This window comes from Nicotiana tabacum, chromosome 7 (genome assembly GCF_000715075.1).
Source record: "Nicotiana tabacum cultivar K326 chromosome 7, ASM71507v2, whole genome shotgun sequence".
Lineage (NCBI taxonomy): Eukaryota > Viridiplantae > Streptophyta > Magnoliopsida > Solanales > Solanaceae > Nicotiana > Nicotiana tabacum.
Genome location: NC_134086.1, coordinates 112,772,760 through 112,795,466, shown reverse-complemented (window position 1 = coordinate 112,795,466; position 22,707 = coordinate 112,772,760). Strand labels below are relative to the sequence as shown.

At 37.4% G+C, this 22,707-nt stretch overlaps 2 protein-coding genes across 4 annotated transcripts; both read right to left on the bottom strand.

Moving 5' to 3' along the window:
- Positions 1–8,512: 8,512 nt before the first annotated feature.
- On the bottom strand, positions 8,513–13,640 carry LOC107775028 (uncharacterized). Of its 3 annotated transcripts, XM_075217500.1 has the most exons (6): positions 13,335–13,605; positions 12,843–13,032; positions 11,810–11,910; positions 11,476–11,691; positions 9,453–9,672; positions 8,513–9,040 (listed from the first exon to the last, which is right to left on the bottom strand). In XM_075217500.1, the coding sequence occupies exons 3-6, from the start codon at positions 11,851–11,853 to the stop codon at positions 8,774–8,776; spliced, it is 747 nt and encodes a 248-aa protein (XP_075073601.1). In that variant the 5' UTR covers positions 11,854–11,910; positions 12,843–13,032; positions 13,335–13,605; the 3' UTR covers positions 8,513–8,773. The 3 variants fall into 3 exon arrangements, with proteins under 3 accessions (XP_075073601.1, XP_016450183.1, XP_016450185.1); XM_016594697.2 differs by lacking the exon at positions 11,810–11,910 and having other exon boundaries at positions 13,335–13,640; XM_016594699.2 differs by having other exon boundaries at positions 11,810–13,032; positions 13,335–13,635.
- Positions 13,641–14,537: 897 nt separating this feature from the next.
- On the bottom strand, positions 14,538–19,615 carry LOC107775027 (ankyrin repeat domain-containing protein 2B-like). Its single transcript, NM_001325193.1, is given in 9 exon segments — positions 14,538–14,637; positions 14,752–14,891; positions 15,636–15,728; positions 16,063–16,228; positions 17,224–17,372; positions 17,463–17,675; positions 18,133–18,284; positions 19,300–19,330; positions 19,607–19,615. Coding segments are annotated over 9 exon segments (1,053 nt in total).
- Positions 19,616–22,707: the final 3,092 nt, after the last annotated feature.

Genomic DNA, 22,707 nt, shown 5'->3' with positions numbered 1-22,707 from the left:
GAGGACGAATCGGCCCAACTTAAAGAGCCTAAGGGTCGATATATAAGAGCCTAAGGGCCGATATATAAGAGCCTAAGGACCAATCTTAAAAGAGCCTAAGGGCCAACTTCGAAAGGTTTAAGGGCCTAAAACTTGTAGTTCGAGACTCCACTTTCATTTCGATTCGGACTCGAGATTCACAGTACCCCAAGCCTACAACGAGTTGATTTAAGCTCGGCTCAAAAATTATTGTAAAGATCTAAGGGTTTATAATACCCCGAACCAATCCTCGAACCAGTCATTCAAATGAAGTTTTCCATAAATAAAGGCAATGTTGAATACAGGCCATGCACTAGCCAAAGACAAGATAAAATTTCCTCTCATATTTTCAAAAGATGATATTTACACAAGGGAGGCTTGCAAGAAAACAAAATAAAGTAACTTAAAAACTACTTCGGGGCCACACCCTTAGCAGCTGCATCTTTAGGAATCTCATCTTGCGGAGCCCCATCCTCCGTGGATTCATCCTCGTCTCTTTCACCCTTAGAGGCGCTGGCTGAATCATCATTATCGATAAGTAGAGCGGCCGCCTCTTCTTCCAAAATCTTCTCCGCTTCAATATCGACCGAAAGGTCAAAGCCGCAGGCATGTATCTCCTGGAGGGTCATCCTCCGGGATTATCGTCTAGCATGGTAGAGGGCACTTGCTAATTTAACCTCCGCAGTAGAAGATATCTCCCTTGCCCAAGCATTAGCTGCCTCGGCATCGGCTCGATATGAAGCCATAATTGTCGCATCATCAAATTCAACCTTGGCCAACTCAGTAGCAGATTTGACTTTAAGCTCCTCGATCTTGAGGTCCCGAACTTGGCTCTCCTCTTTTGTGCTTCGAAGCTGGCATTCGAGCAAAGCTAACTACTCTCTTAAAGTTTCATTCTCAGAGGCGAGATTGTCCATACCTTGCCTCAACCCTTGGGTCTCGTTTTCTTTCATCTTAAGCTCATCCCGAAGTTGCGCCTATAAGTCGGTCTTTTGCTGAAACTGAGAAGTTAAAAATATCAGTCGCCAATATAAACCGGTGCATAGCAAACCCTCGAGAGTTGTGTTACCTTTTCAACGTACTCGGCCCATCCTTGGCATGCCTGCATCAAATCAACTCGGAGATTGTGGATCTCCAACTCTTTTTTAGCATATAAGGCTTTGACGGCGTCCCTCTCCTCCAAAGTCTTCTTAAGCTTGGCCTCGCACAGAGCAAGCTAATCTTGGGACATGGAGAATGCCCTTTTATGGAGCACCACAGCCTTCATAAAGAGGGAGGAAAGAACATTCAGAATAGCTAAAACAACGGCGCAGGCATAAAAAATAGAAAACTTACTTGTTCAAAAATGAAGAAAGCATATGGGTCAGGGCCGTCTTCAAGCCCTGTGAGGCATTATTAAAAGATGTCATTCCCTTCATGGCTTACTTGCACTCCAGAAGATCTCATATTCACAACCTCCTGGATTTTCCCCTCAGAGAACTTGGGGCCAAGGGGAGAATCATCCACGTTGATCACCTTGAGTGATCCACTCGGGGCATTTTCTTTTATTTGGAGAGGCTCGGGGTTAGGATGTTCCGCCTCGCCCTTGTAATGATCCCCTAAATGAGGAGCCTTCTTTCTGGACAATGGTTCGGGGACTTTGTTTGAACTCCCTTCGGAGATTTCTTCAGCTCTAGAATGGGTCTCATCAACCGCCACCGGCTCGATAGGCTTCGAAGCATCTGCATTCTTTCTCTTACGATTTATCTACAGGCAATCGCCATCTTCTTCTTACTCCTGGTCCCGAAGGCGTTGGGCCATTTTCGAGTATAAGGCCGTTGTATCGGCCTTAGGCTTCTGAGCCAATCTTTTCTTTGGCTTTGGAGGATTCTCAGACGTCTTTCTTCTCCTCTTTCTTTCTTTAGAAGGCTTCGGAACCTCCACTTTATCAGCCGAGGCCGGCCTTAACTCAACAGTGTCTCTAAGACCTACATGAAGCCGAGGTAAGTATACCATAACGGAAGTGCAGGAAAACAAACGAGAGAACTCACCGTGATTTTTGGCCTCCCATCAACCCTTGGCCAAATTTTGCTAGCAACGTTCTGAGTAAGAGGAGGCAGAGGCTAGCTTTCGAACCCAGCACTCGAAGTCTGGGACCCCACCGGGAAACCAAGCAGCGGTTATGCCATTGTAAAGAGGTCTGATCGAAGAAAAAATGCAAAGTCTGGGAAAAGAAAAGAAAGCAGGGGATACTCACGTATCATGTTCCACTCTTCGGGGAACGACATCCAATCAGCAGGAATCAGATCGGAGGTCTTGACTCGAACAAACCGAATCATCTATATGCGGTCTTTGTCCTCGTCGATACAAACGAACAGAGATTTTAAGGATCGGCGTTGCAATTTTATCAATCCCCACGATAAAGTCAGGGACTGTATAGTCTGGTCAAATGATCGAGGGTAAAGGACATCCCCTCGATTTGGTTCGAAAAGAATCTGATTAAGTAAATAATTCGCCAGAAGGAGGGGTAGATTTTGCCGAGCGTCAATCGGTATCTTTGGCAAAAATCAAGGATAACTGGGTCTATGGGACCTTGAGTTGGAATTGCAGGGCCCAACGTAAACGGGTAAGTATATACGCTTAAGTACCCTACCTTAAAAGTAGTAATATCCTCCTCAAATGAAGGAATCACTATTTTCTTATTGTCCCATTTGCAATCCTCCTCTACTTTCTCGATCTCGGCCTTGGTCACCAAGCAAATATATTGAGACATGGGCTCGCATCGGCCTGATGTAGAAACAGGTTTTTCGATTTTGAAATCGGATGTTATCTCACATGGCAGGGGGATGCATTCCTCGATACGAGGTGGCACTACCGGTTTACCCTTAGTCAATCGAGAAGATGAAGGAGCTTTTTCCTTTTGAGGAACAGATTTGGAAGTTTTAGCCATCACTATGTGGTAGATCCGAAAAAATGAAAAGTGTTGTTAGAAAAGAGATGGGATAGCCCAAGGAAATTGAAAAAGGCTAAGTGGGACTTTGAAAGCAACATGGGAATAAAGTTTGTAAGGTTGTGGGATCTATCTATTTATAAAGAGTGCTAAGGAAGCCAAAAGGCCAACCTTCAGACGCCTCCAATTAATGATTTTGGGAATCGTACAAAAAGCGACTTTCAGTCACTTTAACCGCTTATGTCATGATATTGGCATCAGGACCGAGGAATCGAAAATTAATTTGTTGAAAATCGTTAAGGATAGCCTACAAATCGAGTTCGGGAAAATACCCACTCAATTACTAAGCCCAAGGGCTACCCGAACTCGAGAGAATTCTCACTCGGGGACTACATGTGCAACCTAAGGGCTAATTTCATTCCGAGTTCGTGCAAGTATTCACTCGATTACTAAGCCCAAGGGCTACCTGAGCTCGAGAGAATTCTCACTCGGGGACTACCTATGCAGCCTAAGGGCTAACTTTATTTTGAGTTCGAGCAAATAATCGTTCGATTATTAAGCCCAAGGGCTACCCGAGTTCGAGAAAATTCTCACTCGGGGGCCATCTACGAAGCCTAAAAGAGGTAAATTTATTTCAAATTCAAGACCTTGTTCTCACTCAACTCGGACTCAGGAGCCCTAGCGTCTCGAGCTCGCATCGAATCAATCTAAGATTAGCTCGAGGATTAACAAAGAACCTTAAGAGGTGTTAGTCAATTAAAACCTAAGGGTTTATTATGTTCCTGGTCCAGTATTCGGACTAATCATTAGAGTTATACACTTGGATTTTTCATAAACGAAGGCATAACGGAATTCCACACAAATCGAAGATAAAATGGAGAAATTCTTATATTGACAAAAGATGTTTACAAAACCCACGAGGGGCCCTTACACAGAAACAAAGAAGCAAAAACAAAAAGCCAAGAATCTAATCTACTTTAGGGAGAATATCCTCGAGAGTGACATCTTCGGGAACCTCCTCCTCAGGGACTCCATCTCGATCTTCAGAGGAAATTGTGGCAAGGTGAAAAACTTGGCGAGTATGCGCCTTGTCAGCACAACTATTATGAAGCCACTTCTTGAGACGTTGTACCGGTGTGGGATGCAAAAGTTAGTAGATGATAGTGCCACCTCATTCTACGGAAAGCAAACAGAACGAAGTGTCACACCAGGTTGAAGTTAAGATAGATGAGTAGCAGTATAAAGTTCACATATATTCTGATATGGGAAGAATTCGGTACCCATCTCTCGTTATCTCGAGTCAACAACAATAACCCAGTATAATCCCACATGGTGGGGTAAAGCTTTGAAAAATGGGAGCCACGACGACTGGTAAAATTGATGTCATATGACCTTGTGGTCACAGGTTTGAACCATAAAGATAGGGGATTAGAGGAAGAGATAGAGAAGGGAAAGGGCTAAAAGTTGATGAAGAAGGAATGAGTATAGTTTGTTCAGCCAAGTAACCCCTTATTTATAGAGAGACAACGACAAAACCGACGGCGCATTCAATGTTTTTGGGGAAATGAACCAACGGCGCATTCAATGCTTCTGGGGAGACAAACCGATGGGGCGCTTCGATCTCTTCAAATGCCTATGTCACGAGCATGACGTCATCGCTAGGGGCTCGGGAAAATCGAGGTTCGAATCGTTTCATATCATTTCATTCTAAGAAACGTGGGGACTATCTGTATACAGTCAAAATCGAGGAGTATGATTTTAAAGTCTTAAATCGGGCTATAGGCTCGAGTCCGGGAGACTCGAGGTGTGGGGAAGATTTGGTTAAGGGACACCTACCTCGAGGAAGCTAATCAAAGGCCTGACACGGCCTGCATCGAGGACAACATAATTTCGAAGTCAATCAAGAAAGAGCGGGAATTTCTCAAGGACACGTGGATATGGGCATTAATTATAGTATAAGGGTTGTACGAAATAGTACAGGTTTGTATTAAACCATTATACACCTGTACCAATAGGATTCTTTACCTTTATGAGCAAGGTACTATATTGGGGTTTTCTCCTCCTATATAAAGGGGACCCCAATCATTCTGTAAGCATCAGATCATTTTACAACAATAGAACATTTTTATTCCTCTCTTGTTTAACGTGCTCAGCAATTACTCTTCAACTTTATTACCTTTACTTTATTGTTCATATTTTATTGGTCTTAGCTGACTCGAGGTCCCTGGATAGACGAGCTCGAGGCCCCCTACTGTTTCAACGATATTGATTTGGTTTATTATTTCTTCTTATATAAGCTCAATATTACTTGTATAATCACTAATATTAAAATATATCACGTATCTTTAAACCACAAAAATATCTTTAATTGTTACTCACATTTTTCGAGGTAAACAATATATATAAGAATGAACATTGGACTTAACTTAAAACATCGTGAATTTTAACACTTACATGTAGAACCATTTCCTTTATATAAGTCAATTTAAACTTGTTTTACAATACCATCTCATGTTGAGGCACTATAGTAAACGACTGCACACTTTCTTTTTTTTTCATATTTCAATCTTTCTGTCAAAAATTTTTTTTTCGTGTTTTTTTTCATTGCCCTACTCTCGTAAAAAAAGCTATACACTAACTCAATTAAAATAGATAAAAACCTTTTTTTTATTATAAAATAAAGACTGTCAAGTAAAGACACGTATAGAAAAACTTATATATTATTCGAATTCAAACTAATTTACATAATGAACTGAAATCTCTTCTATTTATAGAAGAAAGGAAGTTGTTGTGTAAGCTGCTACTGCAAGCTGTTGTGTAAGCTGCTACTATACCAGATATGGATAATCTTCTACTGAGAGCAATGGTTATCCATAATAGAGTACTGAATGGATAAGCTCATTGTACTCAGTATAGATAATCTTCTACTAGGGGTAATGATTATCCATAACGGAGTACTGAAAGGATAAGCTACCAGGTATAGATAATCTTCTACTGGGGGTAATGTTTATCCATAACGGAGTACTGAAAGAATAAGCTCATTGTACCCGGTATGGATAATCTTCTACCGGGGGTAATATTTATCCATAACAGAGTATCGAAATGATAAGCTTATTATACCCAGTATGGATAATCTTCTACCGGGAGTAATGTTTATCCATAACGGAGTATCGAAAGGATAAACTTATTATAACAAATATGGATAATCTTTTATCGGTGGTAATGTTTATCCATAACCGGGTACCGAAGTGATAAGCTTCTCCAGGAGGCTTTCCAATAGAGTACTAAATAGATAAACATATTTACGGCGGAATCCCATATGGATAAGCTTCTTCAAGAAACTTATTTACAACGGGGTACTAAATGAACATCCATAATATAATATATTTATAACACTTTTCAACTATTTGTACAAGAACCCTTCCATTGTATAAATTTTTGTAAAAATTGCACGGGACACCTTATTTGGTCGCCCCTTTTAACCTATATTCACTTTTTAAATTTTTTTTAATTTGTACTCACTTATTAAATAACTTCATGCCTCTTTCTACTTCTCCTCCTTTTTCTTTTTCTTCTTCTTCTTCTTCTCCTCCTCCTTCTCCTCCTTCTTCTTCTTCGGGTGATATTATTCTTTCCTCTAGATGATATTATTATTATTATTCAGGCACATCAAAAACACATTCTAATCCATCATTCTTTGTGTGTACAGATAGTCCTCAATTTAGTTGTCAAGCTCCAGTATTCATTATTCGCAGTAGGAGAAGTTCTATGGTACCATCAAAAAGCATGTAAACCACAATCAAACTTTCGATGATGAAAATATATAGCAGAGAAAAGTACCTTGACTGCAGAGAGAAGTTTGAGAGAATTCTGGTAATCTATTAATGGATCCACTTTTTTCCAACCAAAAAAGAAATTTGTAATGTAAGAAAATATTACGCCAAACATTTTTCCTCTAAATAGAAGCAGAGAATCCTACAAGAATCTATATTTAAAAGATTAACAAGGAACTTGATAATGCAAAAAGTAGTTTTGAATAATCTACTAAATTTGAATTATCATATACAGGTAGCTCTAAGAATAATGAAGTTGAGCAAATATAAACAAACAGATCCTAGAATGCTGAAGTTCAGCAAATACAACTTCAGCAAATATTAAACAAATGCTGAAGTTCAGCAGATACTAAACAAACTTCAGCTCCTAGAATGCTGAAGTTCAGTAATTACAAAACAAAAATTTCAGCCAAAACATGTTGTAGTTTTATTGAACTGAAGTTTGTCATTGCTCTATGAACTGAAGTTTGCTTGATTTCCTTTGCAAGTCAGGCCAAACTTCAGGCAAAAATATTTGAAGTTTTGCTTTGATAAGGCTACACTTCAGACAAAACATTCTGAAGTTCAAACTTCAGACATAAGTTTTTGCTACTTCAGGCCCGTATGTCTGAAGTTACCTGAAAAGTGGGTACGCCTGTAATTGTTTTTTGCAAAGCAGGTATAGGTTAAAAGGTGACCCAAAAACTGGGTATACATGCAAATTTCCCTAAATTTTCTTAGGGGAAGGAGACCATCCTGTGCTCTTATCGACTAGATCAACTTATGTCTTAAGTTAAGGGTGGCAATTTGAGTCCAAACCTATTTGACATGTCCAACTCGTCCAAGGTTGGGCAGGTAACTAGCCTTCGTCCATTTATTGAACTCGACTCATCTTGACCTATTCCATTTCAATCATTTAAACTTGGGCTGTTTTTTAGCGCAAATTGATTCATAAGTAACTTAGCTAAAATATCTTAAAATAATTATTTTCTGTTTGATATATTATATATGATCATAACAAAAGAACGCCTTATTTAATAATTAAAAATTCATAAGAAAACAACACAGACTAATTAAAGTTTGATAAGAGTCGGGCAGATCGAGCTAGCCTATCTCAATCCAAGTAACTTTTGGATGGTCATTGACTTGCCCATTTATTGACTCCGCCATTTTGACCCGCCCAAAATTAACTCAATCCACCCATTTGACACCCCTAATCCAATGTATAAGGGCTTTAGCTGCAGAAAGAGGCCTAATTATTCCAATCTTATTCATGCTATTGGTAGCTCGCATTCTTGCCAATGAATCTTAGCAGTTTTCGGCTATGAATAACATGGTGTTCCGAGCAGTTTACCCACCTCCTATTCTACCGAATGCTTACAATCTTCCAGCAGCACAAATACCAATACCTCTATTCGTAAAGGCTTAGAAATATGAGAAGAGATCACTAAGCCTTTTTTTTTTTATCTCTGCAGAAGTTTCTTGATCTCCCATGAGTTTCACCCACTTCTTAGATCAACCAAACCCCTATTGTTAGCACAAAACACCTTGTATTTATGCTTTTGATCATCCACCATGATATCAAGCACAGAACATTTTATACAGTCAAAAATCAACATCTACAAATATAGTCTCCCAGCAAATCTTCACGCAATTTCTTTCCCTTTTCTATTACCTGTATTACAAAAACTTCGGCAAATAAGGAAAGACACTGAACACGCGCAGCCAACCAGCCCACTAGGCACTAGGTAACTACTACAACAATATCAAAATTTGCTAAATATTACGCCCTCAGATTACATCAGTTTAAGGCAATACATTGATCAGCTAACTACAACAAAGGAAATACTCATGCAAGTACTCCAGACTACAGAAAAATAGAGGAACATAAAGAAAAGGAAAAAGGAATTATCCAACAAAACTTGGTTTCCGGACCTCTAATGAAAAACCAATGCTTTGATGAAACAACAAAATCATGACCATAATTAAAAAAATGACAAGGCAAAGTCATTAATCATTTCAAACCCAATGCAAATGACAACTTAGGCCTGGATTTGTTCTTGCCCAACAATGTCATCTGCTTTGCACGCTCTTCCTCCTCCTCCTGTTTCTTCCTTCGCATAGCCTCTTCTTTCTGTCTTTGAAGCTCTTCCAGTTCCCTATAACGCTGCTCTTCCCTCATTTGCTGCTCCAAAGCTTCTCTTCTCTGAGATTCTTCCACCTTTCGCCTCTTCTCTTCAAGCATTCTTTCCAACTCTTCTTTCTCTTTTCGAGCTTGTTCCTACATGAACAATAAAAAATGTCACTTTTCACTGCCAATATTGGTTAAATTTCAATTAGAAAGTGTTCGCCGCCGAGCAAGTATAGATTCAGAAAAACTAAAACCATGATTTATGCCACCAAAACAAATGCATCAAATCATGTGGTCATCAGCCTTCCCCAGCCCCCGCCCACTCTTTTTACAGACTAAACATTATAGCAGTTAATGATGGACAGAACCAAAGTTCATGTTCTTGCGAGATGGCCTTGTGAGTCCAAGGCAGATGTGGGCTTGAAGCACAGACATGATTGAAACAATGACTCTGAGATCATGCAATTTATTATCCAGGGCACAAAACATGCTATTGCTAATATAAAGAACGTGACTAAGACATAGGGGGGAAACTAGCTATGTTAAGCAAAAAAGAACTTGCCTCCTTTTGTTTTGCCTCAATAAGAGCAGCTTCCTTCTCTATTTCAAGTTGAGCAGCAACTTCATTGACAAGTTTCTTTCTACCTTCTTCTAATCGCCTTCGGATTTCAAGCTTGATATCCTCCGTGTTCAAGCTATCATCAACTTTTCTCTTAATTGCTTCTTCAACTCTTTTTGCAGTTTCTTCTTCTATTAATTTCAGTTCTGCTTCCTCTTGACGCCTGAGAATAAAGAACAAAAATTAGACATGGGATAAACACTGATGGAGAGAGCAAAGACTCTTTTCATGTTCCCCAGATTTATAAAATAAAGGAAAAAGTGACTGCAAATTATTGCCCTTTTTCCTCCGTAATCTATAACTAAAGGAACAACAGACTGACCTCCATGTAGACAATATGTACTAAATATACATGTTATTGCTTTATAGCATACCTCTACCTGAATTCTGTCCAAACAAATGAGAATCAAAACTGGTGAACAGTAGATAAACGAGGCACCCAATTGATCATCAAAATTAATAAGTTGAAATATAGGAGTAACTTCCTTCAAATAAGCCTGTGGAGAAGAATGTCAAATAACCTGTGGCAGTTACAAAGCTAATCACCAAATTACATGAAGCCTTACGGCAAAAGTAGAATTGTGAAAGGAAAAGTTTCCACTTCTCAAGTAAATGACCCAAATTGTCAACATGTCAGCTTAAATAGTCAGAAACAGATACAAAAAGAAGCCTGAGAAATCCACAAGAGGTTCGATGCAAATAGCTATGTACCATCATCAATTAACACTACAGAAGGACCGAAGCAAAATCTTGTCAATGTTTCTTATTACCGTGTACATTCATAATTATGCCTGCCTATTAACTTTGTAAGGCTGGGTATGAAAATATCATGTTTTAGCAAAACACACGTAGCATCACATTTATCCTTGCAGTTATCACATCTGTGGATGTAATAACGGACAGCTAAGACCAGCAGCAAGGCAGAATAACTGAACAAAGATAAAGATGTCAAGGTTGCCTTCTCTCTTTCTTTATCAGTTATAACTAGTTTAGCAACAACAGAACCAATTAAAAAGCAGAACTTATTGCATGCAGCACTCTTTGCTGTATGTTGATTTTGCTTCTTGATCCAACTGCATTATATTGCCTTATAACATGTACTAATAGCAATTTGCAATCCACTTGCAACATAGACAGATTCAATTCCATCAATCCTATAGCCATCCCCCCTATTATGAGAAATAAAAAGGCAAGAAGAAGAGTGTAACGAAACCCAGATCATTAGGCATAGCTAAAGAGCTCAGGCAAGCAGTACTTAATATTATATCTTCACCTTTTGGGGTGTTGATTCACTAAAACTCTTTACTCCAGGAGGAATGTTACTGCCTTTATGTTGAATTAGATGGATAGGCAAGTGAATAATGTAAACTTGTAAAGCATAAAAGCTTTAAACTATCTAGCTACATTAAACAGTAGATACACAATTAAAACAACAACAATGCAAATTAGACCACATTCTACAAATATCTACTACTCAAGACTCATAAGACAAAATTTATTTTAGAGCTGAGCTTTCAATAACAATAAAAATCCTCTCATCTTAAACAGCGGGAGTTAATACCACAATTTCCACAACCCAATCCATCCTCTACCTTATTAGCAGGCCCCTAAAAATCTTTCAATTATGGACCTGAATGACATTCTGAGTCATAAATGTCCAAAGGTCAGTCCATTAGGTCCAATCAGGAAAACCATCCATGTCCACACTGTAAGCAGTTAAGGATAATTGTCGAAAACTAAAGGATCATTGTCTTTCCTGTCAGCATTTCAAAACAAACTGTCCATTTATTCATGATTGGTTTCAGGAAAACAGTACAGAAACTGGAGGTATATGATTCAACGTTGAAGTGTGTATCAAAGAACTTTAAAACTAGAGGTAGATTCTCAAAATAAAAGCATAGCTTACTCCTAGATAAGAAAGAGATAGAAAGGGCAGAAAATGAAAAGATTATGTATACAGCTATACCTTTTCTTCTCCTCTTCCTCAATTCTAATTTTTTCACTGAGATCCTTTTGCTCTTTCGATCCGATACTTGAAGCAGGTGATTTACCAATAGGAGACAATGATATACTCCTACTTTTTTTTTGTCTCCTATAGTTCCTTGGAGAGCGACTTTTATGTCGTCTGGTGGCTGGAGAACGACTTTTGCGGCGCCTTGGGGACAGTGAACGGCTCCGTTTTCTGTATAACAACGATTAACATTTAAGCAACAACATATATTGGCAGCAGAAATCATAAAATCCACAGACATACTAACCCGTCTTCCAAATCAGTTAGATACTAAAGCATGTACAGTTACCTCATGAATTGCAAAGAATATACTCGAGCTCCATCTTTTATCATAGGGAACTGCTAATATCACAATTGAGCAACCAATGGACACTCATCGGCACCCATGACCTGCTTCCTCCCATGAAGGGAAGCAATTACTTCTTTTAATTCCTCATTGAAGAACGTAGTTTGCACCGGGTATTTCATTTAGGTTTCTATTTATTAACTCTACTCATTAGGATCATGCATATCTTCAGAATAGTAGACAATTTCCAGATGGCAGCAAGACCGAGGACTAAATTTGCAACTGAACAGCGACACCACCAGATCAGGATATGAGATAATACATAGACAACCACAAGGATATCAATTATGGTGATTACAGGTATTGAAAACTCTTACTAGCAGCAACAACTCAATTTGACAAGTACATAACTTTTTCGTGGACATCTGGTAACTCATATAATAGAAGGCTAGTGAACTTTGGTGAGAAAATATCAATCTGAACAAAAACAAAGATGATACTGGAAACAGAAGTACGAAACAAGTTTGCACCCCTCTATCTCTCTGCTTGGGAACAGAGCTAGATATCCAATGAAGGGAATCGAATACATGAAATGAAGAATAAGGCATTTTGTCCAAAAACAAGAATTAACATTAGAATTTGATCCATGACCAGATAGTAGATGGACAACTCAGCGGTATTTGAATGCACCAATTACTAGAAGTTCCTCTTAAAGTCTTTAAAATACAAGCAAAAATGATCAATCAGCAATCCTGCCACAGCTTAGACCAATGCTGTCACTATGAAGTCCTAAATTCATTTTTGAGCAACCGCACAAGTCGATCCAACAAACGGTAGATAAATACCAATACTTTTTCAAGAATCAAACACGTAGACAATACCTGAACAAACTGTAATTGAATCAGCAAAACGTGAGCTTTATTAGAATAATAAAAACAAATCCAAGTACATAAAAACACAAAGATCAAAGATATAACACAAGGGCAAAATCCATATAAGTCAAATCCATGTATCAATTTAAGCAAATGGGTATCACCTGCTATTAGAATAAGGTGATCTGCTTCTATCTCTCCGGCTTCTGCGGCTATGTCTGCGTGCCACAGGCGAGGGTGACCGTGAATATCTCCTTCTATGTGCTGGCGACCTCGATCTAGACCTTGAAATATCCCTATCTCTACCCCTACCCATCTCTTCCTCAACTAATTATATGGAACACAAAAATTCACCTGTAACAATAAATTAAATCAAAACCCATATGCTCTAAACAATTTCTTATACCAATGGGTATACAAAGAACAAGCACCACAAACTACAAGCCCAGGGGCCAAAACAATTTCAGAAACAAAGCATATAACTTTACACCAATCAAAAAACAGCGAACACGAATCAAAACCCACATGCCCAAAAAATTTCAAAAGCATGTGTAACCTTAGACCAAATGAAAAACTATAAGTATCAAAAGTTATATGCTAAAAGTTGTACACAAGGTATAAACAACTATTCGCACAAATGGAAAGCTGAAAATTACCTGTTACTACAACGAAAAGATAGATCTTCCCCGGTGCATAACGATTGAAATAGAATAAAACCCTAATAAGTGGAATGAAGTGAAGAATAGATAGAGAGGAAGAAGAGAGAGTGAGGGCAGAGAAATTTTCTGGGTCTAATTCTTTTCCTTTCTCCTTTTGGTTTTTAAGCGATTGATTGATTTCAAGGTAGAAATACCAAAGGAGGGTTACTGCTTAGCTTTGTTGTACACAGCACCCCACGGGAAATACAGAGAGAGGAGGAATGGTGTCGCTTGCAGAGGAAGAGATGAGCGATGACTATACCAAGGGCCAATATTACCCAAAAATATAAAACGACATCGTTTGTTTTTTTCTTTTCTTTTTTAACATAATTAAAAGAAATTAAGAAAAATATTGAACTTGTATAATACCTAGACGAATTATGACTCTCTTCCTCGTTGATTTGTCTTAATGGATAACAAAATACTCAATAATAAAGCAGTTAATTTGACTACTTGAGCAAGCAACAATACTTTAATTCTGTTTAACAACGACTAGTGTTTTATCAAATAGCATTCAATTGTTCGTTCGAATACTCTCTGCTTTCTTTTTTTCCTTACCAAAATTTTGAACACGAGCAAATTGGTGAACAAATATCTTGAATCCAAAGGGAAATAAATTAAAAAAACAGGGGCTAAGTGCGGCATTATATTTAAAAATTAGTCAATTCACTTAAATTTCAGGACCAAGTATCCTAAATATAGAAATTCAGAACTTAATATCTTAAATTTTTGAGCTGCTAATTTAAAATTCAAGACATAATTTTAGAACACCGTGTCCTACTATTGGAGCAAAATTAGCTAATCCTTAAATACATTGTAAATTGTAGATATATTTTAAACAACATGCTTAAAATTGGCTACCTGATGTCATTTTGCACCATCACTACGGAAGTTTGATAGACAATTCGAAAAAAATAGTTGACAGTTAATGTAACACTGGTAATCACGATGTTACAAATACAAAAAATCCAGGAATCTTTTGAACAGGCAATTCTTAGAAAAACACCAAAACTATAAATGATACACCAGCAAAGATAACTTAAGAAGCAAATCAACCATGAATAAGACCCATTAGCTCCTCAAAATACTGTGGCTCGAGACAATAAAACCCTGCGACATCCATAAGTTTCAATTGTACATGACCCAACATCCCTCCCCAGTTCACAGAAACACATCTTTCTCGAGCAGCTTTAGGACCTCCTGCTGGTTGTTGAGTTTGGCCACATCGATGGGCGTCTTTCCATCCATGTTTTGGAGAGTTCTGCACAAATAAAAGAAAATTTAGCAGACAGCACGAGAAAACAAAGCATAACGCGACAAGTGGGCCGAAAATGATCATAATATATCAGCAGGATCAGAGAGAAGCAAGACATACACAGCGGCTCCATTCTCTAGCAGCAGCGCGACACACTCCTTCCTACCATATCCAGCAGCATAGTGAAGAGCAGTATTCTTATTCTTGTCCAAGGCATCAACCTTTGCCCCAGCTTCCAGAAGAATCTGAGCACACTTCACCTGGAATACAATTAAAAACTGCTTTAACTCAAAGAATTTTCGAGAAAAATTAGCTTACTTCAATGGGAATATACTCTAAAATAGCACATAGCCAACCTTAAACCTCCTATCTCGTCAACGTGGAGATTTCCGTTTAGATGGATGTTAAATAAAAAAATCATATTTTTTTTTTACTGATTGATGAGTGCTAGTAAGCTGGTAATTGTGCCCCCCCTCCCCAGCCCAAAATAGCATATAATGCTTTCCTCAATCTCTGAATCTGAAGCAAACTGAGAGCTTTCCGGGACAGTTTTAAAAGGAAAAGAAACAATATATCATAACTCTATGCCAAACCCATAACATCAAGTGTGGCTAGACATCATTGCAACCCAAACTTTAAACATTGGCAAAACTGCTCAGCAATTCAGACTATATTGCTAACGTAAACAAGCCCGAAAAGAAACTATACAATCAAAGTGAAAACTATACAATTTCAGGCTAATAACAATGTCCAGAAGTAAGAGAAAAAAAGGTCAAAAATGAAAGAGTTCCAAAGTACAAAAATTCTGAGGGATAATTAATTGGTGCTTTTAGAAAGAATTAATCCACCCGGAAAGGAAGCTTCCAAGCTTTGTTAAATAAATAAGATAGCCAAATTGGATATCCTAGAATGCTGGAAATATACAAAATGGCAAACTGGAACATATTTGTGTACATGAGTATACTACAGGTCCTAGATGAAGATCATATCGAACAACTTCTTACCTCGCCATATCCACAAGCAAAATGCAATGCTGTCCTTCCTTCTGAGTCTTCTTCGTCTTTATCAGCACCAGCAGTTAGTGCAGCCTTCAAGCCCTAAAATTCAAATACAAGCCATATATTCAGATGGACGAGACCAAAGTCTCTAATGAGATCATAGAAACAATTCGACTAGAAAAAAAAGAAGGAAATATAGACATATTTACACAGAATACGAATGAATAGAATTGTTCATACCGAAAAAGTACAAACAATGTTATATCACAGGGATCACAGTACATGCGCACATAGTTGGCAGCAGGGTAATTTCAGACAAAAAGGGGAAGGAACTTTTGAACAAGAAAAAGGTTTCTGAACAAAATTGCACAGTGAAACTATGACATCCATACATAAGCCTCAAAGTAAAAAAGAAGTTGAATTAAAAAGTCACCTCTGCATCACCAACACTAGCACACTGGTGAACAACAGATTCATCTTCACTAGCCTCTTCGGTTTCATCTGTCCCAGGTATTGCGGAAGAGGTAGCACCCTCTCCCCCAGCAGCAAAACCCATTGCTTCACCAATCTTCTTCAGTGTTTCTTGATCATTCCAATACCTGAGAAAGGAAAGGGAAAACATTTGCATTACGCCCCAAAAAAGGACAAAATACGCCCAAGAAGGATGAATATAACATTAAAAGAAAAAACGACAACAGATAGTAAAGATCAAGGACCAAAGTGCAGAACATAAAATTCAGCAAAGCTATAGTTATATGTGATCACTAGTCAAAAGGTAGAGTATTACACTAGACTTTTTTGATGAAAGAGTATTACAGTAAACTTGCAAGCAAAGGAAAGCGCTTATAGTGCATATAGCATGCTGTAAGCACCATAAAGCCAAAATGCTATAAAAGCACAGGATAGAACAGAAAAACATATAACATTTTGACATATTAACACTATAAGGGCAGCCAGGAGACGCTAAAACAAACAGATGGAACCCAAAATAAACTGTTCTGTGCTCAGTGCTCAGTGCTCAGTGCTCAGTGCTCAGTGAAGTTCCATCTGAAACTCTCTTCAATAGGACTAGCTGCAAACTTTTTCCTCTGTCTGCTGCTGCAGATAGACCAAATTGAAAGGAGATTCTTTTATGAAGAAGGATTCTCCTCTTGATTCCAGTCACAAATGATACTTAAACCAAGAATTGAAGATCTAGCCACAGAGCAAACTTGATTTCTAAGAATTCTTTATTTCTGAATATCAGCAAGCAATGTCCTATCTACTAACCAGATGTCTCACACCCAACACACATACATATCCTGAAGCTTAGGAAGTCAAACTATGACATGTTCATTTTTATTACTTAAGCTTGCAGAAGAAAAGGTCTCCCACAAAATTAGTATTCGTGGCGGTCTGTTCATTTTAGAAGCGAAACTGTGAAAAGGAATCTGCATACGTTCTGCAACATCAACGGTTGGGATGTGGATAGATGCCTTTAAATTAGCTAGTGAAGTGTTCAACAAAGTACAGGATATCACTAAATTCTGGTCTGACCTGAAATGAGGAGAGAATAGTTAATGCAACCTAAATCATAACAAATAGGAGATATGACCTCATCATTGCAGCTGGTCCCCCGCTCTCTATCTCTTCCAAAATCGGTTTCAGCGATGGGTCTTCTTTGATGCGTGCCATCCGTTCTTCAATTTGCTCCTTCTGAGCAGGGTTTGACAAACTCTCAAGCATGCCAGACATGGATGGATCCTGAAGTTTAAAGAGTAAAGAAATCAAGTGCGTATCACTCAAAGAAGAATCATTTCTCATCAAGAAATCCAGGGCTCATACAACATTTACCTGCATCAACGCATTACCAAGCCGCTCAGCCATTGTCATAAATTGAGGATTTTGCATAACCTGTTGCATTGTGGAGTAGTATTGTTGGCTATCAAAGTTGGGGACGCTCTCCTCGACTGCCGCACCTTGAAAGGTCTTCTGAAGTTGCTCCGCCATCTGATTAAATGCAGGATCTTTCGCTATCTGCTCCGCTAGTTCTTTGATACTTGGGTCCTACATCAGCCACAACATAAAAGAATTGTGCAAAATAAACCAAAATACAGTATACAAATAATTCAAAGTTTATCAATCAACAAAGAAATGACACAAGCACAGCCCCAAAATTATAATAAAATTGATTTTCACCAAGTGTTAAAGCTTTGTTTTCTGTCAAAGTAGTTTGCAAATCCTCCACAGTTTCGTATCTCAAGCACCATGTATTCAACCAAAAAGAGATTTAAATATGTAATTACTTTTTAGTCTACCTAATAACCCCTCCGTTGATCAATTACTATCCTATTAGTCAAAGGTAAGTAATTGACATCGTCAGTTGGAGAAGATTTGTCAATGTGAAAAGAAATAGCCAACTAGAAGTCCAGGACACAAATAAATATTAGTATGAAAAAAGGTTTATCAACTGGAAGACTGGAAAACAGCAAAACTTCTATTCTACATAGTAACATGTAAGTACATTAAGTAGTCCAGACATGGCTGAGAAATCGAAGGGATTTTGAAGCCCAGCTCCAGCCGCAGCCGTAGAGGTTGTTCTCGCCTCTCCTGATGGTGCTTCTGTGGAGGAAGACTCAGAAGATTTTTTGTTCTCAGATGCCCCAGACTTCTCATCTGAAAAAGAAAAAAAACTGAACTTTCTTCAGCAACTTAAAATTGTGTCTTCCACTTTGCAATTTCTCTTTCAAACAAAAGAACGCACAATCAAGACAATTTTGTAGAGCACTCATTATCGGTTATACCACAGAGTCTCGTCTTTGGTAAGAGATACAACAAGCTGTAAAGCTCAGAATACCAGTAATGTGCTACTTCCAAGTCATGAGAAAATATAAGATGCAGAAATCTAGACAAAAACTGTGCCAAAACAATGACAGGAAGCAGGCAAAAGATGATATCAAATTTTAGCAAGATCAAAACATTCAAACAACGTGTATTATGACCGGCCATCGACCAACAGATATATGAAAGTGCACATGTGCATAAATTTAGTTTCATAAGGATTCATATAGTCAACCCCAACCAGTTTGGGACTGAGGGGTGGCTTATTGCATGCATGAATAATATATGGCCGTACTCAAGTTTCTTGGATAAGTCATATGCACCAATTAAGAAGGTAAACATTATTGGAGGTTGCTTAGTCGTTCTATGTTCCATATATTATTTTATAGTACTTTCAGAACTTTTGGTATAAGCATATCACTATATTTCCCCGCCTGCATCTAAGTGTGTTTTAATCAATCATTAGCACGTTTTTAGCTTGAATTCTACAAAATCCAAATACACCTTAGCTTTTCACATAATTAATTCTTCATTCATCATATATTAAGTATTTAAGTCACTACAATAACCATTTAAAACACAAGTCAATTCGATTAAATAAGTAAAATAGCTTATGCAAAAATCAACATCCTACTTCCAGCCATATACTTCATCCATTTTCACCACTCTTGTTCATAATCTCAACAATTTTCCTCTTGGAATCTCATCATTCAAGAATCCCTGTTTTGTGTTAGGTTCATACATATACTAAATGGTAAAACCCACATACATTTACTAAAGCCCACATACAAATATGCACATCACAAATTCAACATAAACATGAAGCAAACATAATAGTGGCGAAATATACCTGCTGATGCAGTAGGCAAAACTTTCTCTCCCTGAAAAAATTGAACAGATAAATTTTTACTTGAACCAAAAAAAAAAAAAAAAAAAAAAAAACCCAGAAAGCAAAAACTTAAAAATATAAGGAACAAAAATCAAATACCAGAAATTTTTACCAAAGCAAAAACAATCCCCACACATAAATCTCAAAAACCCAATTTAAAAATCCAATCTCTAATTAACAAGAGCAAATTGAAAATACAAAAATGATTGGATTTGAATCAAATTATTAATCAATAAACACGAAATTTGAAGTGTACAAAGTGATGTACCTCAGACATGGCTACAAAGAGTTGTGCTGGGCTAAGAGTAAAGTTGAAAGATAGGAGGAGATTTGGGGGTATACGAAATCAAAGCAGTAGCCAAAGGGTTTTTGTGAGAGAAAATGACGCAGAGATAATGATAAAATGACAGATGGGCACACTCTTTTTTTTTTCCCTCTGTCTAATTTTCCAAAGATTTGTTCAGTGGGCCACCTTAATCTTGAAACGAATGGCACCGATATGCTTTCTTCAGATTCTCGATTCCGTGGGCTTTCCCCTACTCATTGGATAGTGACTGTCCATTGATTTATTGGGCCTTTGGATATTTGGCCCAATAATCTATTGTTCTAAAGGGGAAAATTCAAAAATTGTCAGATTTACAAGTAGTCATTTAAAAATAGTGGAAGAAATTCAAAAATAGCTAGATTTACACTGATCGTTCAAAAATAGTCCAGTTTCAAAAGTAATCGAAATTTAGTCACTTTTTATGTAAAGATAAATCTGAGAGAAAACACTGTTCAAAACCCGAAAAATACGCCAGTATATTATGCTGGAGTTCCAGCATAACTATACTTGAACTCCAGCATATTATACTGGAGTTCCAGGATAAGTATGTTGGAACTCCAACATAATATGATGGAGTTCCAGCATAATATACTGGAGTTTGGAGTACCGGTGCTCCAGTCTCTAGTCAGTATATTATACTAGAGTCAGCAAAGTATACCGGTCCAGCATAATATGCTGGAGTTCATACAAAGGTGCACCGAACTCCAGTATATTATGCTGGACCGGTCTCTATTGCAGCAAAATAGTGGCTATTTTTCATTGATTTAATAAACGCTGGCTATTTTTGAATGACCAGTCTGAAAACTGGCTATACCGTGTTATTTTTACAAAAATAGTCACAGTTTCAAAAGTAATCAAAATTTAGCCACTTCTCATGTAGAAATAAATCTGAACGAAAATAAGGTTCAAAATCCGGAAAAATACTCCAGTATAATATACTGGAATTCCAATATATTATGTTGGAACTCCAACATGCGAAAAGTTCCAATATATTATGCTGGACCGGTATATCATACTAGAACTCTAGTATATGTGCACCGATCTCCAGTATATTATGCTGGAACTTTCCGTGTTGCAGTAAAATAGTGGTTATTTTTTAATGACTTTGCAAACGCTGGCTATTTTTGAATGATCAGTCCGAAAACTAGCTAGCCCGTGCTATTTTTACTGCTCTAAAGGGAAAATGAATGGACAAAATATAAAATTGACCGGTTAGCAAAACTAATTGCATTCGATAGCCAAAAAAGTATATAAAATATGTATATAATACATATATACTTTTGCAAAAAGTGTAATAAATATGTAAAATACTTTTGCGGAGGGTCTATCGGAAATGGCCTATCTACCCGCACAAAGTAGAAGGGGTAAGGCTGCATACACACTACCTCCCAGACTTCACTTGTGAGATTATACTGAATTTGTTATTGTTGTTGTTGTTGTTGTTATACATACATACATACATATATATATATATATATATATATATATATATATATATATATATATATATATATATATATATATATATATACATATATAACATATATATGTGTGTGTGTGTTATATTATAAATGTATGAATATAATGTTGGTTTACCGAAATAACCTTATAATATTAAGCATAATAACTCACAATAAAATGACATGAGTGGAATTCTAGAAATTAGCCTTGCAATCCTATTAGTTTTAGGATATAACACTACACGTTAAGAATCTTATTAGGAATCCTATTAGTATAATTACTTTCGGACATAGACATATAATACTACATGTTAGCACGTAAACCTAATACCTTTAATTAGGCATGTTAGGTTTCCTATTAATACTATTGATTTTGGGATAGAGGCAATTTTTAGCACGTTGTGATGACTCAATATGTCGTGATGACCTAATATGTCATCTTTAATTTTAAATATTTTTTTCAGTGTTCTGAGACCTTGAATAGCACCATTCAGCATTTCTCGACTTGTGTGCGTAGTCCATAAATTTTTTCGGGAAGTTTTTATGTGAAAAATTGATTAAAATGTGAAATAGAGCTTTAAAACTCAACTGAGTTGACTTCGGTCAGCGTTTTGAGAAAACAGACTTGGATTAGTATTTTGACAATTCTAGTAGGTCCTTATCGTGATTTGGGACTTGGGCGTATGCCCGGAATAGAATCCGGAGGTCCCTAGATCGAATTATCACTATTTAATGGAAACTAGAAATATAAAGGCTAAAGATTTCCAAAGTTTGACCGCGAATTTGACTTTATCTATATCGGACTCGGATTGAGATTTCGAGAGTGGGAATAGCTTCGCTATGTCATTTATGACTTGTGTGCCAAATTTGAAGTCATTCCGGATTCATTTAATTCGCTTCGGCACGAGTTTTGTAAATTGGAAAGTTTGAAACTCATAAGTCCGAATCAAGGTTGGAATTGTAGTTTCGACATTGTTTGATCAGAAGATATCAGATATAATAAGTTAAGCTTATCTCCCTCACGTGCATCCCTTATGTTTGATTCTGCCTGTGTCTGTGTACATTGTGGATGGACTTGGTTTATGCGTGAGTTCGTTTGTCAATCTTCAAAACCAACTTCATTTGGGCCTACAAATTCCCCATTTTGATGGTGACAAACTCTATACTTTTCATGAACATTTTTCCTTTTTAAAGTCACTAGTCATTAAGGACCATGTTCATTAGATTATAAACATCACGGTCCAAAGTAAAAACACAACCTAATTCCCCCTTTTGGCATCATCAAAAAATTACATAATTATGTGAGATAACTAGATTTTAATAGAAATTACTCATGGCCACTAGGGCTACTTCAAATGCAATCATGGATTTAAGCATCATCTATCAATCTAAGGATATTAGCTATCTAAGAAATATCAATAAACAGTTAGAGCAAAAGATATTGAATTTCATTGATTGATAAGATCCTACCACAAAGCATAAAAAGAAATAAGAACAATGGATCATGAGCAAAAGAAATAAAAAAATCCCTAACTGGGTCACTAGTTGATCTACACTAGGCTAGGAGGTTTAAGGCTGGGAAGG